At 50.3% G+C, this 17,617-nt stretch overlaps 1 protein-coding gene across 2 annotated transcripts; it reads left to right on the top strand.

Annotated features, from left to right (window-relative positions):
- The first annotated feature begins 700 nt into the window (after positions 1-700).
- On the top strand, positions 701-17,290 carry RBCK1 (RANBP2-type and C3HC4-type zinc finger containing 1). Of its 2 annotated transcripts, XM_090286180.1 has the most exons (12): positions 701-1,273; positions 2,295-2,439; positions 7,062-7,155; positions 7,261-7,459; positions 8,780-8,901; positions 8,980-9,153; positions 10,248-10,408; positions 11,318-11,429; positions 14,041-14,220; positions 14,817-14,915; positions 15,271-15,414; positions 16,583-17,290. In XM_090286180.1, the coding sequence occupies exons 1-12, from the start codon at positions 1,252-1,254 to the stop codon at positions 16,661-16,663; spliced, it is 1,533 nt and encodes a 510-aa protein (XP_090142306.1). In that variant the 5' UTR covers positions 701-1,251; the 3' UTR covers positions 16,664-17,290. The 2 variants fall into 2 exon arrangements, with proteins under 2 accessions (XP_090142306.1, XP_090142307.1); XM_090286181.1 differs by lacking the exons at positions 701-1,273; positions 2,295-2,439; positions 7,062-7,155; positions 10,248-10,408 and having other exon boundaries at positions 7,273-7,459.
- The last annotated feature ends 327 nt before the right edge of the window (positions 17,291-17,617 follow it).

The following is a 17,617-nucleotide window of genomic DNA, read 5'->3' as shown; positions in this document are numbered from 1 at the left end:
TGGGAGTGCTTTGAGTAGTGACACGGTTTGATTTCCATTCTAACAGGACCCTCTGGCAGCTGGGTGGAAAATGGAGAAGCAAGGAGCCCAATGAGGAAGCTGTAAAACACCAGAGGAGAAACGACGGAGAACAGCGGGATGGTGTGTGGAGGGGGTGAGAGGTGACGGATTCTGGATCTATTCTGCAGGGGTACCCACAGGCCCCTATGATCTATGGGATAAGGGGTGGCAGGAAAATTAAGGAAAATCTGGAGGATGCAAAGAGCTTTCAGCGTGTGGCAGACAAACGCAAACTTCATTAGCGACTCAGTGAAAACGTGGAGAGTGGTCGCTGGACGAGGCGGAGTCTGGCTGGCTGAGGGTGGACTCCTGAGCCCTTCAGGCCCAAATTCATATCCGACTCTGTTTCCTCGGGCAGTTCTTAAAGCGAGCATCTGTTTCCTCTTCTGCAAACCCAGCCAAGGGACAGGTCCGCCCACCCCGGTGCCGGCTGATTGGCTGGGCTAGGCCTGCTCCCTCCAATCCCTGCCCCCGGCCGCTGCCCGGCCTCGGCCCCGGTCCTGGCCCTCCCCCTCCCCCCACCCCCACCCCCACCCCGAGGAACCTCGGGCGGGGCCCGGCGTGAGAGTGAGGGCTGGTGACTCGGGAGTCCGTCAGGGGTGGAGTGGGGCTGCCTGGGGCTGGCGGGTTGAGCGCCTGGGGTCGCCTTGGGCTGGAGCAGGGCGGTGTCCGCCAGGGACTGGCTAGGGGCCGGGCGCGGGGTGGGGGCGGACGGGTAGGGTGTCCCGGATCCTGTGACAATCTCCCGCCCCCACTTCCGGGGCGGCCACTTTCACTTTCTTTTCCACCGAAACTGCTCCCCTCCTCCTCGCGACAGACTGAAGCTGGAGGGCAGAGAGTTTGGCTGGAATCCCGGGCGCCGGGGCGCTCCCAGCAGGGAGAAGTGGGGGCTCTGCCCGGGGCTCCAGCGTCTCGGCTGTGCGGTGTTACACCCCTACACCAGGCCTGTCCCATTTTTTTCTGTCGCTCATTGCGGGCTTGGCTCGGCAGGGTCCCGGTTTGTCCCCTCTCCCGTCCTCGGGTAGTGTGATGCTGCAGGGGACACCGAGGCACAAAGACGGCTCGGGTCACGCCAGAGGCCACAGGCCGGGGCTGAGTTGCCTGATCGCTCGTCCTCTGCCTGGTGACCTGGAGATAGCATTTCCCCGGAGCTAGAGCCCCCTCCGGGGGTGATGGGAGCAACCACGCCAGATGGACGAGAAGACCAAGAAAGGTGGGCACAGCCTGGATACGACTGGAAACTTCGGGTGGGAGGTTGACCCTGCCAGGACCCTGCCTTCCTTGCCAAGAAGGGCCTGGGATAGAGGCTTTAACCCTGGTCTCTCGCTGCCCATTTGCCCTTCAGTTTCCTCCCTCGGGGCCCAGTTACTATCAGAGGTGGCTTGTTATTCATTTATGTGAAGCCCCTGAGGCCTCTGTGGGCCAGGTCTGGGCTGAAATGAGAGCTCCCAGAGGACACAGAAGGCCTTCCAGGCTGGTAGGGGAGACAGACCTCACTGATCTGAATACCAAGGGCCCTTGCCTCTCCTTTTGTCCTCTCCACCTTGTGTTGTAGAACATCAGTCAGTTGATGTCACCACCCTGCTCAAAAACCCTCCTGTGCTTCCCTGTGTTCTTAGAATAAAGCCCAGAGCCCTTGGGTAGCACACAAGGTGCTGCTAGCTCGACTGACCTCACATCTTCCTCCATTCTCCCCCTTGCTTATTCTGCTGGAGCCTCACTGACTTTTTCTGATCTAATCCAACCATTTCTTGCTGAGGACCTTTGCCTTTACTTTTCTCTTGACCTGGAACACTTTTCCCCACTTGGGTCTGGAAATATCCAGCTTCTCCTCTTTCAGGTTTTAGCTTGAATGTCACCTCCTCCTAGAAGCCTTCCCTGATCTCCTTGCTCTGTTTATTTTGTTTCCGGCATGGATCACAATTTGTTTTTCTCTTATTAAACTTGTCTGTCTTCTTACCAGGGTCCTGTTTATCTAATTCACTTGCTGAACCCCATTTTCTGGGACAGTGGCTGGCACACAGTAGGAGCTTAGTACATTCTTGTCAGCTAAATTAATTGAAGTAAGGAGGACTTGGCAGTCTGAAGGAAAAATAGAACCGAGTGAGCAGGGATGGGAACTGGGGGTTGTCAGAGAAGGTTTCCCAGGATATATAGGAGTTCACCAGGAAGACAAGAAGCAGCATGTGCAATGGATCACCTCCTGTCTCAGTCCTCACTGTGTTGAATTTTAGCCGAGGAGATGGCCCTGAGACTTACCCGAGCGGTGGCAGGTGGAGATGAGCAGGTGGCTATGCAGTGTGCCATCTGGCTGGCAGAACAACGCGTACCCCTGAGAGTGCAGCTGAAGCCTGAGGTCTCCCCAACACAGGACATCAGGTGAGGAGTGCATTGCTGGCCAGGGACATAGGGCTTGCTGAACCCCAGTGGGCCATAATATATTCTTGCCAATAAAAGTTATTTTTTATTTTTTCCTCTTTCACAGAATATATTTTCACTTATTATACCAAACAACATTTTAAACACTGACATAGAAAACTCCCTAATAAGATAAAGCAAAGACAAGTGTTTTATCTTATGAGAAATGAGATACACTATCACTTATAGTCTTAGAAATTTATTGCACTTTTAACTTTCATGATTTTTAAAAAATTATTTGTGTATTTATGTATTTATTTTTTTAATCCTCACCCAAGGAGATGTTCATTGATTTGAGAGCGAAAGAGAAAGAAAAACATCGATGTGAGAGAGAAGCATCTATTGGTTGCCTCCCATACATGCCCTGACTGGGGAATGAATCTGCAGCCTTTTTTGGTGTGTGGAATGACACTTCAACCATCTGAGCCATCAGGCCAGGGCTAAATTATTTATTGATTGATTGATTTTTTAGAAAGTGAGAGAGGGGGAGAGACCGAAGGAAAGAAACAGCGATTTGTTGTTCCACTTATTTATGCATTCATTAGGTTGATTTCTTGATTGTGCCCTGACTAGGGATCGAACATGCAACCTTGGCATATCGGGATGGTGCTCTAACCAACTGAGCTATCCAGCCAGATCTAACTTTCATAATTTGACAATGCATTCATGAAACAATCTGCAGACAACTAGTTTTAGCAAATTAAAGGACATTTTTAAGCAGACATGACTGTCCTAAATTGTTTATTAGGTAAGAATTTTTCAAACTTCTGTGAGTGGTAATGGTGGAGCTGGAAAGTATTGCTCCTTCTCCAGGCTGTACAGAGAGAACCATCAATAGCGTGGTGGGACTTGTGGCCCTTTCCAAGGCCACAGCTCTTGCTGCCTGCAGGTGTCAGCCCTCGCCTCTCCCCGTGCTTGTGGACTGGTTGGTGATCCATTGGGTGTCAGGATTCCTTCTGAGAGCCTTGTGGAATGGGTCAATGAGAATAAACTCAAAGAATGTGTAAATGGGATCTTCACCAACCCAGCAAGAATTCAGGACTCTCAGAGCCCCACTAACACAGTTATTCTTACTGGCAGCTTCTGGGGTCAGGAAGCCTACCTTCAAACCCCAGCTCTGTCGCTAGTCAGCTGTGAGATCAAGGGCAGATCATTTCATTTCTCAGTTTCAGTTTTTGTCATTTAAAAAATGGGCCAATAATAGTAGCTATCTTACTGGGTTGTTAGGGGGTGTATTAGGATGTTAGGCCTCATAGTACAGAAAAACACACAATAACAGGGGCGTAAACCAGTTTGAAGCCAGGCAGTCCAGGAGTGGAGGCTCTGCTCCTGTCGTCCTCAGAATCTCGTGCTTCTTCTTTCTTGTTATTCTGCCATTCATGGCCCCCAATCTGAGGTTCTCATCATGGTGCAAAAACAGTTACTCCAGCTCCAGCAGGAAGAAGGAAGGGAAGAAAGGCAGCCCCTCCCACACTTCTTTGAAGAGCACAGGCAGAAAGTTATACACACTTCTTCCACTTAATTCCTGTGGACCAGAACTGAGTCTGATAGCCATCCTCAGCCTGAAGGGAGGTTGTGAAATATAGCCAGGTAGACAACAAGAATGCAGAGGTGCTCGCCCTGGCTGGGTAGCTCAGTTGGTTAGAGCCTTGCCAAGGTTGTGAGTTTGATCCCTGGTCAGGGCACATACAAGAATCAACCAATGAATGCATAAATAAGTGTAATAACAAATCCATGTTTCTGTCTCTCTGGAAAAAAATCAATAAAATAATTTTTTAAAGGAATTTAGGGGTTCTCGTATCAAGAGAAGCAAGAGAAAATGGATACTGTTAGTCTTTGTCCTAGGAGACCTGCAAGAAAAAGCCAGCTGGGATTTTGATGGGAGTTGTATTGAGTCTAGATCAATTGGCTGTTTTGTTTTAAGTAAAATGCTTACATATCCTCTTCTTGGTGTATCAACTTGAGACAGTACCTGTGCATTCCCTGTTACGAAAATGAGGACTTCAACATACTCATCTTTCACCTTTCCTCTTCCTGACTTCCTGATTTTTGAGAAAGTATTGTAGTAGAAGTCTTCCAAGTTAACTCCACTTGATCCCGCCAATTAAATGGCACTGTAGTTTCTGCTGTAAAACACTGCTGCAGCCCCGGCCCCAGTGTGGCTCAGTTGGTTAGGCATCATCCTGCAAGGTTGCCGTCCTGCAAGGTCTCCAGTTTGATTCCTGGTCAGGGCATGTGCCTGGGTTGCAGGTTCTTTTCCCAGGAGGGGTGTGTACAGAAGGTAACCGATCAATGTTTCTCTTTCACATCAGTGTTCATTCCCTCTCCTTCTCCTCTCCCTAAAATTAAAAAATAAAATATATATATATGTGTGTGTGTGGGTGTGGGTGTGTGTGTATAAAACATACTGCTGCACCACAGCTTTGTTTATAGCCATTGTACTTGTTATTGTAATAACATAATATAATTAGCTGTTATATCATTCAGTAAAACGTGAGTGCTAAGAGAGAATTGCTTCTATGAAAATCTAAGTTGATTGCTTTAGAAAGACAACAGAGAGCTGTGTCGGCAAAACAACTTATCACTCTAGGATGAGACAGTTGTATAAAAGAAGGTAAAAATCCAGAAGGATTCTGTACTGAGATGCTTTGAGAGTGTCTTGAAGATTTTGCACTTTAAAGAAGCTGATACTGCAAATCATGGACAATGTGTTGTGGATGTGGTTCATCCAAAAATAAAAATCATGGGAAAGTCCAGTAGCAGATTCACACTCAAAGAAAAACCATTTGCCGTTCACCTAGAGATCGGAAAATTACTGTGTATTTGTGGCTTGTGAGGTAAAATGAAGTGTTTGAGGTTTGTCTGTAGCTGCTTCTGTGATTCTCCGCTTTAACAAACGTTCTGATTCAACCGATCACTACTGACATGGCACTGGATATGAGGGCTCTATTTTTTTGTTATTGGTGCTAAAGTTATAGCTTTTAGCTTTTTTTTTTTTAACTATAATTAAGGCTTCTAATATTTTGCCTGTAGGTTGATTCTAGAAATCTAAACCCACTAAAATCGCATGGATAGTACTCGATTTATGGAAATATTATTCACTGTAGGCTAAGTAGTGCAGTTGAAAATGTGTGCACTTTTATGTTTCAAATGTTTTGAAGGTGAAGGTCTAGTCCTCTTAATTTCCTTTCAGTTCTCTTCCATTCTCCTGTATCAGACTCAGCTATTTGTATTTCTTTTATTTCAAAAACTTTTCATATGGGAAAGTGGATGGTAAACTTTTGAAGTCTTTACATGTGTAAAAATTTCTGTGTTTTGCCCTCACTCATTGATAGTTGGCTGGGTGTTGAAAATCATTATCCTGAAGAATTTGGAGAGTATTTTCTGGAGTATTTTAAAGCAAGTCTCAGGTAGTAATTCATTCATGAATAATTTGATATCTTTAAAAAAAATAAGGACTCAAAGATAACCTCAACACCATTTTCACACCTAAAAAATTACTAATTCCTTTAAACCCTCTAACCTGTTTATATTCAAATTTCTCTAATTATTTCATTACTGCTTTTTATACTTGTTTGTTCCGATCAGGAGCCAAATGTGATCTACACAGCATTTCTTATTATTGTCTAAGCCTTTTTTATTCTCCTCTATTTTTATGCTATTAAGTTTTTAAAGAAAACTGGTCTTTGACCTTTAGAATTTTCCTATATTCTGGATTTATTAAGTGCCTCCTCAGGGTGTCATTTACTATCTCTCATTTTTCTTGTGAACTTGTAGTTGGATTTAAAGGTTAGACTAATCAGGAGTCACTTGTAAATTTCCAGGAGTTCTTACTCATTTTCTATTTGTTTGATGCAACATTCTCCCAGATCTCTCGGAAGGTATGAGGTAAACTTTACTGTTACTGTTTTGTATCCTAATTTATGTTTCCTCTGCGATCATTTTTGGTTTTTCATTGTAGCTCTCCCTTTTTATGCTTTCGGTCTTCCAGAAATGTTTTAGAATCCTTGAGAAGGTTGGTGCTTAAAACCACTTTCTTCAGAATAAGACTGTTTGGATTGAAATCCTGCTCTAACATTTACTAATTACTTACTTGGCAGAGTCACCATAATCTGTCTGTTGCCCATGTTTTTATCTGTAAAACAGGGAGGGATAACAGTAGTACCTGCCTCAGGGGTTTGTTGAGAGGATTAAATGAGTTAATACTTATTGAGTGCTTTCAGACTCCTGGCATACGGTAAATAATAACTGTGGTGGCTTGGCTAAGCAGCAAGGGCGAGAAGGATAGAAGAGGCCGGAGAGGTGGCGAGGTGCCAGGGCACAGAGGCCTTTGTGTGCACAGTGAGTGTGGATTTCCTTCTAGGAGCAGTGTGGAGCCACTGGAGGGGCTTAAACAGTGGGTTCTTATGAGGGAGGAAGCACAGGGGTCCGAGAATCCAGGAGCCCCCTAACAGCCTGGGGGCTCAAGTGTCATGTGTGTGTGTGTGTGTTATGCACAAGTGTACAAACATGTCCATGCTTATAGCTGGTGGCTGAGGTTGAACCTGCAGCCAGACCCTTGTCACCACCCCTGTCCTCTGCAGGCTGTGGGTGAGTGTGGAGGATGCGCAGATGCACACCGTCACCATCTGGCTCACGGTGCGCCCTGACATGACCGTGGCTTCCCTCAAGGACATGGTGAGTGAGGAGACTGAAAGGAGACATCAGGGTGGAGGCTTCCCATTTTGCTCTGGCTGTACCCTGGTCCTCTTCCCATGCCCTCTCTCTCCATCCCTTCTCCAGGTGTTCCTGGACTATGGCTTCCCGCCAGCGCTGCAGCGGTGGGTGATTGGGCAGCGGCTGGCCCGGGATCAGGAGACCCTGCACTCCCATGGGGTGCGGCGGAATGGCGACCGTGCCTACCTCTACCTGCTGTCAGCCTGCAACACCTCACTCAACCCTCAGGAGCTGCAGCGGGAGCGCCAGTTGCGGATGCTGGAAGGTGAGGCTCTGCTCCTGAGTGACAGGACTCACCCGAGGTCACAGGGCTTAATTGGAGGATCTTACCCATAGTGGGGAAGAGAGGACAAAGGACACCCCAGGAGGGAGTCATTTCAGGATCCATTTTGGGAGCAGCGGCCTAGGCGAGAGGGGCTGAATTCAGTCCTGGCTTTGGCATTTATCAGCTGTGTGGTCTTGGGTAAGCCCTTCCTGTCTTTGCTCATTAGTTTTTTAAATCTGTAAATTAGATAAGATGGTAATCACTAGTGTTTAAATATTTTACTTTGTATTTTTAAGTATTTCAAACCTACAGAAAAGTTACAAAATTGTACAAAGAATTGTATAACAAATTACCATGGATCTTTTGTGTGGATTCCCCAAATATTAACATTTTACCATATTTGCTCTGCTTTATCATTCTGTCTATAAAATTATTTATAAAACTTATTTGTATGCATATAAATAAATTTTTTTAAATGAGAGGATTGGAGCATTTTGTTTATTTACTTTTAGAGAGAGGGGAAGGGAGGGAGAAAGAAAAACATCAATGTGAGAGATACATCTATCAGCTGCCTCTCACACGCCCCAACTGGGGACCTGGTCCACAACCTGGACATGTGCCCCGACCAGGAATCAAACCAGCGACCTTTCAGTTCACAGGCCAGTGCTCAATCCACTGAGCCACACCAGCCAGGGCTGTATGCATATAAATAATATTTTCTGAACTGTTCTGGGAGTAAGTTGCAGACATGATGACCCTCTCCCTTAAATACTTCAGTGTGTATTTCCTTTTAAAAAAAAAACTCATTTTCTTTTATTACTACATATAGCTATCAAATTGAGGAAAGTAACATTGATACAGCATTGTTATCATACCATCCTTTATAACAAAAGCCCTGGCATCCAGCGGTCCTCTCTCTCAGTCTCTGGGTCTGTGGTCTCAGTCTTCCCTTGACCTTCCTGATACTGACGTTTTGAGTCCAGGCCAGTTTTCTGGGTTTTGTCCAGTGTCTCCTCATGAATGGGTCAGTCAGTATTTGGCAGGATCACCTCAGGAGTGCTGTTTGTCCTTCTGGGTGCCTCACTTCAGGGCACCGGAGGTCAATTGTTAGGCAAGGTTTTTCAGCCCTGAGGACTCAGGGACCCTGTGGGCACCAGGACACTCAGCCAGGCCTGGGTGCACCTGGTAGGACCAAGCTAGAGACTCCTCAGGGAGGAGGGAGAGGATAGGAGGGTGCAGGGTGCAGGGCTCCTGGCCTGCTATGGGGTGTGGACGAAGTGGGTTGCATGGATCCACGAGCCTCTTCATCGTCCTTTCCAGATCTGGGCTTCAAGGACCTCACACTGCAGCCCAGGGGTCCACTGGAGCCTGCACCCCCGAAGCCTGGGGTCCCCCAGGAGCCGGGGCGAGGGCAGCCTGATACCACTCCCGAGCCCCCACCGGTAAGCCGCCCGCCCCTGCGTCCCCCCCCCCCTCCCTCGGCCCCTCAGCGGGCTGAGCTCACCGCCCTCCGCACGCAGGTGGGCTGGCAGTGCCCTGGCTGCACCTTCATCAACAAGCCCACCCGTCCTGGCTGCGAGATGTGCTGCCGAGCCCGGCCAGAGACCTATCAGGTCCCTGCCACGTACCAGCCGGACGCGGAGGAGCGAGCGCGACTGGCAGGCGAGGAGGAGGCTATGCGCCAGTACCAGCAGGTGGGCGGGGGTGTCCCCAGACAGACACCAGCAGACTGAGCCGGGAGGTGGAGGCCGGGAAGGGAGGCTCTTCCACACTGCTGCTTCTCCGCAATGGCTGCTTTGCCCCCTCATTAACATCCGGCAGGCAGTGACCCCTTCCCTTCACTGAGACCTTCCCTCCCATGGAGGTCATCCTGTGGCTGAGACCTTGCTCCCTGGCTGTGACACCCATCCAGGCTCACAAGCCCTGTCCCATTGTGGGCTGTGGTTCCACCTCTAGCTTTGATGTACACACCAGTTGTGCATGAAGTGTGCCTGGTAGGGACCCCAACACCCTGCTACATCCCATCTGCCACTTCCTGGTCCACCTGTGACCTAGCTCTGCTTCACTCAGCCTTGACCCCACCCTGGACCCTACTATTCCTGACCCCCGGCCCCTGCTTCCCAGGACCTGGCCCCTCACTACTGGGGGTGGGGTGACCCCACCGTCTGGCCTTCCCCTCTCTAGTCTGGCCCTCAGTCGTGACCCAAGCACTGATTACAGAGAGATACCCAACTATGGGTGTTCCCCCCATTCTGTGGGGATGTCCCCATCCCACACCTGCATTCCCTTGAACCTAGTGCCGCCCTTACCCACCCAGCCATGACCTCACTCCTGATCCCATCTACAGCCTCGGCCTGGCTCATCCTCCCTCCTGCCTTGCTCTGCTCCCTAACTTCCCCTTCCCATACCCCAGACCTATTCTGTGACCTTGATCCGGCCCCACCTCCAGCCCCGCCCAGCTTGGCAGAAATGTGAGCCCTGTTGCCTCTGATCCCCTCAGACTCTGGCCCCCTTCCTTTCCCTACCACCATCCTTCTTCGCCTGGCTTGACCCCTGATTGCAGCCCCGACTTGTTTCCGCCTGGCTCTCCTCCTGCCCTGGGCCCTACCCTTCCCAGCGACTCTGGCTCATGCCCACTGCCTGGCCGCGCCCACCCCTGCCCGGGAATCCTGTCTTCCATCCTGGTCCCCATTCCGGGATCCGACCGCACCCCCTGGTCCTGCCCACTTCCTGGTCTGACCCGCCCCTGCGATCCTGACGCGCCCCCGGCCCCGCCCCATGTGCCCAGCGGAAGCAGCAGCAGCAGGAGGGGAACTACCTGCAGCACGTCCAGCTGGATCAGAGGAGCCTGGTGCTGAACACCGAGCCCACCGAGTGCCCTGTGTGCTACTCGGCGCTGGCGCCCGGCGAGGCTGTGGTGCTGCGGGAGTGTCTGCATACTTTCTGCAGGTGCGGGCCCCTCCCCAGCAAAGAGTTGATCCTGGCCACCAGTTAGCCGGGGCAGAAAGGGGGTGGGTCCTGTGCTCACATCTCATTGGACACCCACAAAAACCTGCCAGGTAGGCACTGCCTCCCCGTTGTGCAGAGGAGGAACTTGAGGTACAGAGAAGCCACATATCTCAGGCATTCTGGCTCCTGAGCGTCCACCCCCTCTATTCCTGACCCTGGCCCGTGCAGCGGCACTGAGGCCCTGACTCTGGCCACCGGAGCCAACCTCTTGCCCTGCACCTGGCTGGTGGGCAGTCTGCCCCCTTCCAAGGCTTCTCTCCTGGCCCATCCATCCTGGGCTGTGGAGGACACATCCTGGCATTTGGTGAGCAGCTGCTGGATGCCAGGGGCTGTGCTAGGCCTGGGGATCCAGGAGGGATCAAGAAGTTCAGTTACTGCCTCTGGAGTTGACATTCCAGTGGGGAGGACAATTATTCATCAAATAATCACTGACATAATTGTAAATTGTGACAAATGCCAAGTACCAGGGGATTATGGTAAAAGAACAGGGCCCTGTTCCAGCCAGGGGTCACGGGAGCCCCGAAGGCAGAGAGGTGAGTCACGGGGTTTCTCAGGAGATCAGTTAGGGGCTCGGGTTTGTTCTGAGCCCCATGGGATGAGAGTCAATGCAGAGGGACATGGTGAACACAGGGAGGGCACTGCAGTCCTCCAGGCAATTTGGGATGGAGACCTGAACCAGAGCAGTGGGGTGCGCAGGACCTGAGGCCATGGTGAAGGGTTGGTGGGACAGACAGGAAGGAAGGGAAGTACTGAGGAGAAGCCCAGCTGTGGTCAGGCTTACTGTGCGAGGGTGGAGTCCCGATGGGTGGGGTTCAGATGACCCTCACCTCCACTCTATCCCTCCTCCAGGGAGTGTCTGCAGGGCACCATCCGCAACAGCCAGGAGGCAGAGGTCGCCTGCCCCTTCATTGACAACACCTACTCGTGCTCCGGCAAGCTGCTGGAGAGGGAGATCCGGGCGGTAAGGCCCCTGAGGGAGGGAGGGGCATGCCCTGTCCCTGGGACCTGGGCCCTGAGCTGGCAGGTGGGGACATTTATCAGGAGCCTTCTCTGTGTGGGATGCTGAGGACCCAAGCAGTGAACAGGACAGGAGTCAGGGGAGATAGCTAGTCAAGAAACCCCTGTTATGAAGGAAAGACAACCAAGCAGTTAAGAGGGGGACTGGTTCAGGTACTCTGTCTTAGCTTGGTTAAGGTCAAAGTTAGAGTTAGTTTCTGTTTCAAGAGTGATGAAGATTATAGAAAATTAGAGTAGTGCTTGACACGTGGTAAACCCTGTCAGTTAGCTTCAGCTGTGTAACAGGTCATTCAGATTTAGTGGCTTAAAACAACCCCTGTTTATTTAACTCATGAATCTGCAAGTTAATAATTTTGGTTGGGCTTATCTGAACAATTCTTCTGGTCCAGGCTGGGCCTAGCTGATCTTATCTGGGCTCACCTGGTGCGTCAGCCATCCTGGACTGGAGTTCGATGCTCTTATCTGTGATGACTGAGGTGACTGGCTCTTTCCACTGTGGTCTCCCACCTTCCAGGAGGCTGGCCAGGCTGCTCATGTGCTAGTGCCTCAGAGTTCCGAGAGTGGCCAGAGGGGAGCCCCAGTGTAGGAGTGCTTTCCAAGTCTGTTCCTTTCACACTTGCTGCTGTTCCACTGGCTAAATCAAGTCACATGCTCAAGGCCAGATTCTGTGCAGGAGGGGACCACCCGCAAGTGTGGAGTCAGGGAGACATGAACAAATTGGGGCCGTTCCTCCAGCAGCCTATCACAGTGCTACCTATGTCTGCACCTGTGTGTGTTTGCTATTGTTATTGTCATTGATGGTGTTGTTATCATGGTCTCTCCCTGACTGGTGATTTTGAGCAGGTCCTCTCCTGTCTCTGGGTCCCTCTTTTCCCAGCTGTAAAGTGGACTCTTGGGCTTGATTTATGGTTTTTAAACTGCTGGGGAATGGCGTTCCCAGAACTGGCAGAAACATGAACATGGTGGCCAAGGTCCCAATGGGAGACCCCACAGGCACATACACAAGACCCCTGTTTCTCTCCATCACTCCTGCCTCTCTCCTGTGACCCTTCTTTTGGGAACCCCCCCCCTGATTTCACCAAGCATTTCCTGTAGCCCAAGGAGCTCTGCCTAAAGGGAAAAAGGGCAGGCCGAGGGGTAGAACTTGGGATCTCCCACCCTTTACCCCAAGAGCAGCCCCATTTTTATCTTGTCTGTGGGGTATCTGAGAGGGCAGCTCCAGGAGGTTGCCGAGGCCTCCTCTCTGTGCCCTGGAGAGTCAGTCAATGTGACCTGCTACCCACAGTCATTGCCCAGAGGTGTTTCCTGTGCAGCCCACCCATGACAAGGGGCTGCAGGGTCCGTGCTTGCTTGGAGCCCCTGCAGGGTGATGTAAGCCTTAGAATGGCCTGAAAATGGTCAAGTGCAACAGAGAGTAAAAGGGACAGGGATCAGTAGAGTAAAACATACCTAAACCATAGAGAACCAGAACAGAAATGAAAGAAAGATCACCATAATCCTATCATCCCAGAAGATCCCTGATTGCATTTTTCTCCTGTTAACTTTGGAGTCTCTGGGCAGACATGATGTTTTTCCTTTTTAAGTCAACTTTATTAAGGTGTACTTTGCACAGGATAAAATGCACCCATTGAAAGTGTGATTGGGTGAGTTTTGACAAATATATCTTGTAATCACCCCCTCAATCAAGATATAGAACTTAGGCATGATTTTTATTTTATTGTAACCAGCAGAGACACAACAGCTTTTGCTATTTTGCTACAAAATCTTTCTAAAGATTATTATAAATCTCTGTGGCATATATCCTGTTTTTACCTCTTCTCTTAATAATCCCAATGTCTCAGTTTGTAAGTAAAAGTGAGTGAGTCCCAAAAAGATCAGAAAAGTTTGGGATGGTTGAAATGTTATTGCCATATTGCTCTCTCAGAATGAAATGTACCAGGATGCTAACTTAACCACATATTCCCCAGCATTGCTTGTTATTTTTGTCCATTTCTTTCTTTTCCTTTTTTATTGTGGTAAAATATATATAAAATTTACCATATTAACCATTTTTAAATGTACAGTTCTGTGGCATTAAGTATATTCACATTGTCAACAATAAAAATAAAGGAAAAAATGTATATTCACATTGTGGTGCAGCCATCATCACCATCTATCTCCAGAACTTTTAATCCACTTTTTAAAAAAAGATTTTATTTATTTTTAGAGAGAGAGGAAGGGAGGGAGAAAAAGGGAGAGAAACATTGATGTGATAGAGAAGCATGGATCAATCAGTTGGTTGCCTCTCGCACACCCCCAACTGGAGATGTGGCCCACAGCCCAGGCATGTGGGAATCGAACCTGTGACCTTTTGGTTTGTAGACTGGCACTCAATCCACTGAGCCACACCAGCCAGGGCTTAATCTGCTTTTTGAATGGAGTTTTAAAATACTGATGTGAAGGGACTGGGTTGGACTTTTATGGTTTGGGAGCTTCCAGGAGGATATTCAGTGGCAAGGAGGGCCACGACTCAGGTGTTCTGAACCCCAGGGACCAAGGCTATGGTCTCTTGGCAGCTGCTGAGCCCCGAGGATTACCAGCGGTTTCTGGACCTGGGTGTCTCCATCGCTGAGAACCGCAGTGCCTTTAGCTACCACTGCAAGACTCCGGACTGCAAGGGGTGGTGCTTCTTTGAAGATGATGTCAACGAGTTCACCTGCCCCGTGTGTTTATATGTCAACTGCCTGCTCTGCAAGGTGGGATGGGGACCCACGCTGCTTAGTCACCTAATCCTGCTAGGAGCTCACTGCCAGTCAGTGTTTTCTCTGCGAAGGGCCTGGTTGTCGTGACTTAGAGCTGCATTGCAGGTGCTTGGCCTGGGCCCCAAACTGAGCATAAGCTTTGGACCAAGTCCTGACCCCACACTAAGTCCCAACCCATGCCCTACACTGAGCCTTGACCCCAAACCCAGGCCTATCCCTGCCCCCTCATCATCTCAGCAGTTGATCGTTCAAGAGACTGGTAAAGAATAGACAAGTCTGAGCCAGGTCACCCTTAGCAGGCCCCTGGCTAGGCGCAAGGGGCCTCAGCCTGGGTGAGCAGTGGTCTAAGGGTTTCTGTGCTCCTCAGGAGTTAAAATAAATGGGTATATATTACTATCATACGTGCTGAGTCTGGCTTCACCTCCCCGGCTTCAGTGTCTCCTGTACGATAGGTGTATGATTTAAAAGTGAGAGCCTGTCAGTGGCAACAGTAGACGCATCACGTGTGTGCGGATGCCTGTTCCATTCCCCACCTCTCCCAGGTGCCTATCTGGGGACCCTTCTCACCTTAAGCCCCTCAATCACTGCAGGCCATCCACGAGCAGATGAACTGTAAGGAGTACCAGGATGACCTGGCCCTGCGGGCTCAGAATGACATGGCTGCCCGGCAGACGACGGAGATGCTGAGGGTGAGGCTGGGACAGGGCTGAGGGCCGGGCATTTGAGTTCTGGGAGCCAGTAGGGGGACGAGGACTTCTCAGAAAGGGCTGTGGTTCACAGGGCCCTGGAGGCTCTGAACTCCCTACTGGTGTCACTTTCATCTAGAGCTGGGACTTGGGATAAGTGCTCAGGTGACAAACAGCAGGGAAGTGACCGGGTGGAGGGAGGAGACTACAGAAACAAGGAGCACAGGAGAGCAACTCCACAGCTCCCGTGGCAGAGTCTCCAGTTTTCCTCTGCAGTGGGGGAGGGGGGTGCTGGGCAGGGGTGAGGCCGGGCAGTGGCGCCCGCCTGGCCCTGAGGTCCACCCCTGCTCTGCCCCAGTCCATGCTGCAGCAGGGCGAGGCCATGCACTGCCCGCAGTGCCAGATCGTGGTGCAGAAGAAGGATGGCTGTGACTGGATCCGCTGCACTGTCTGCCACACTGAGATCTGCTGGGTCACCAAGGGCCCACGCTGGGGACCGGGGGTGAGTCCTCAGGGAGCAGAGGCTCAGGAGAGGTGCAGGGAGGGGGCCTGAGAGTGAGGTTTAGAAAACTATAGCCCATGGGCCCAATCCAACCCCCGGCCTGTAATTGTGAGCTTGTGAGGAACATTTTTTACATTTTTTAAATGGTTGAAAAATGTCAAGAGAGTATTTTGTGACTTGAAAATTATATGAAATCTGGCCCTGGCCAGGTAGCTAAGTTGGTTAGAGCATCGGCCTGATATACTAAGGTTGTGGGTTCGATCTCTGGTCAGGGCACATACAAGACTCAACAAATGAATGCATAAATAAGTGGAACAACAAATTGACGTTTCTCTCTTTCTTCTTTCCTCTCCCCCTCTAAAATTCAATATATTAAAAATTAAAATTAAAAACAAATGATACGAAATCTGAATGTTAGTGTCCATAGTGAAGTTTTAGGGGAGCACAACCCTGCTCATTCCTTTACATATGGTCTCTGGTTGCTTTTTGACCATGAAGGCAGAGACTGTGTGGCCTGCAAAGCTGAAAATAACTGGCTCTTTACAGAAAAAGGTCATGACCCTTGCCCTGGAGGACAGCGAATAAGGGTTCAGTCTGGAGGCAGAGGTGGTTTGGGTGCTTTGCTCTGGCACACACAGGCTGTGTGACTTAGGCAGTTACTTCTTTCTCTGAGCCTCAGTTTCTTCATCTATAAAATGAAGGTGACAGCTGGGCCTGTCTCACTCACTTTGTTGTCAGACTTAAATGAAAAGGTGTCAAAAAAGTGCATAGCAGTGTGCCCATCATATTGCAAGCACTTCTTATGTTGGGGGCTGTCATATTAGGGGCGTGTTCCTGGAATTGGGTCATTGTTACATACAGGCATTTAGAGATGGAGGCAGAGGAAAACAGCCCTTTTTCATTCTGCCAGTGTGCTGACCCTTACAGAATATGCGAAGATCCATCAGCTCCTTTCCCTGCTCTGCGTCTTCGGATAGGCAGGTAGAAGGCATGTAGTTGGGGTGCCCAGAAAGGCCTTCATGATTGTCACTGAGGCTGAGAGGGCCAGCTTAGAAGCAGGGGGACCTGCCTGAGCAACAGCCTGGAATGGAGTGTGCACTGTTTTGGGGTGTGATGGACTAGCATGGGGGGCACTGTCTTCCCTGACCTTCTCTCCCCCATCCTCTAGGGCCCCGGAGATACCAGCGGGGGCTGCCGCTGCCGGGTGAATGGGGTTCCTTGCCACCCCAGCTGTCAGAACTGCCACTGAGATGAAGATGGCCCAGTTCCCACGCTGACTCAGCCCCACATCCACAAGTTGCTGTGGGACAGGGCAAGTGCTTTGGCTCTGATTTCTGGCCTGAGAGTTGCCTTTGCGCTTGGCTGAGACAGAGACCCAGCAGAGGCCAAGGCCCCTGAGCTGCATGGACGGTCTTGTTCGCTGCGGGTGTTGCAAGCACCCTGCCTGAGCTGGCTGTTGTCCACAGCTGCCTCTGCCCCAGTGCCTTTGCCCTTCCCCTGGGATTGCTGGCCAGAACATTCATCTCTTTGTGGCTCCCACTCTGCCTGACCCAGCCTGAAACACAGCCCTGGCCAGAGGTCTTGCTGGATGGAGCCTCAAGAGCCCTTGTGAGTCCACACACTCCCGCCCCCCATCTACCACCGTCGTCTCCCGAACCGGGAGCACTCACAGCCTGCCAATTCCCCTATCGGCTTTCTGGGGCTGACTTTTCTCTGGCTTTGCTGTTGGAGGCCTGAGGCCTCTTAGAACCGCTGCTAATCCTATTCAGAGCCAAGAGGGAGACTTGGCAGTTTCTGAAGCACAGCCCACCAGGTCCAGATTCTGCCTCTCCCCCTTTGCCGCTGGTGTAAACTCATTAAAATGGTTTTCCAGGAAGGGATGAGTGTGATGTCTGTGAGAGGGACATGGGCTGGGACTCTGCACACACGCAGGATCCCAAGTTCTCCAGGAACTGCAGCAGGAGGTGTACAAATGAGCTGCTTGCTGCTCCCCCTGGCCTCTCAGTGGTCATCCAAGGTTGGGGAACAGACATTCAGGATCAGTGAAGCTGCTGCAGTTGAGGGGTGAGGTTGTCCATCCTAATTTTAACATCTCAGGCAAGATGTCACAGTATTAGTCCAGCAGTATTTGTTAGTCCCCTTTCTGTGCTGGTCAGAGATTAATAATACAGTTCTGGGTATCCATTCTGTAACTTTTTACTGT

The sequence above is a fragment of the Furipterus horrens genome, unplaced genomic scaffold (assembly GCF_987537825.1).
Source record: "Furipterus horrens unplaced genomic scaffold, mFurHor1.1.pri manual_scaffold_8, whole genome shotgun sequence".
In the NCBI taxonomy this organism is placed as follows: Eukaryota; Metazoa; Chordata; class Mammalia; order Chiroptera; family Furipteridae; genus Furipterus; species Furipterus horrens.
Note: the sequence above shows the minus strand (reverse complement) of the source record. Positions and strands in the feature narration are given on the sequence as shown.

Bases quoted from the DNA above. Each gene is read 5' to 3' on its own strand.
- RBCK1 (XM_090286180.1), top strand. From the start codon at position 1,252: ATGGACGAGAAGACCAAGAAAG. The intron at 7,156-7,260 runs GTGAGTGAGGAG...TCCCTTCTCCAG, and splicing joins TGGCTTCCCTCAAGGACATG to GTGTTCCTGGACTATGGCTT. The intron at 8,902-8,979 runs GTAAGCCGCCCG...CTCCGCACGCAG, and splicing joins CCACTCCCGAGCCCCCACCG to GTGGGCTGGCAGTGCCCTGG.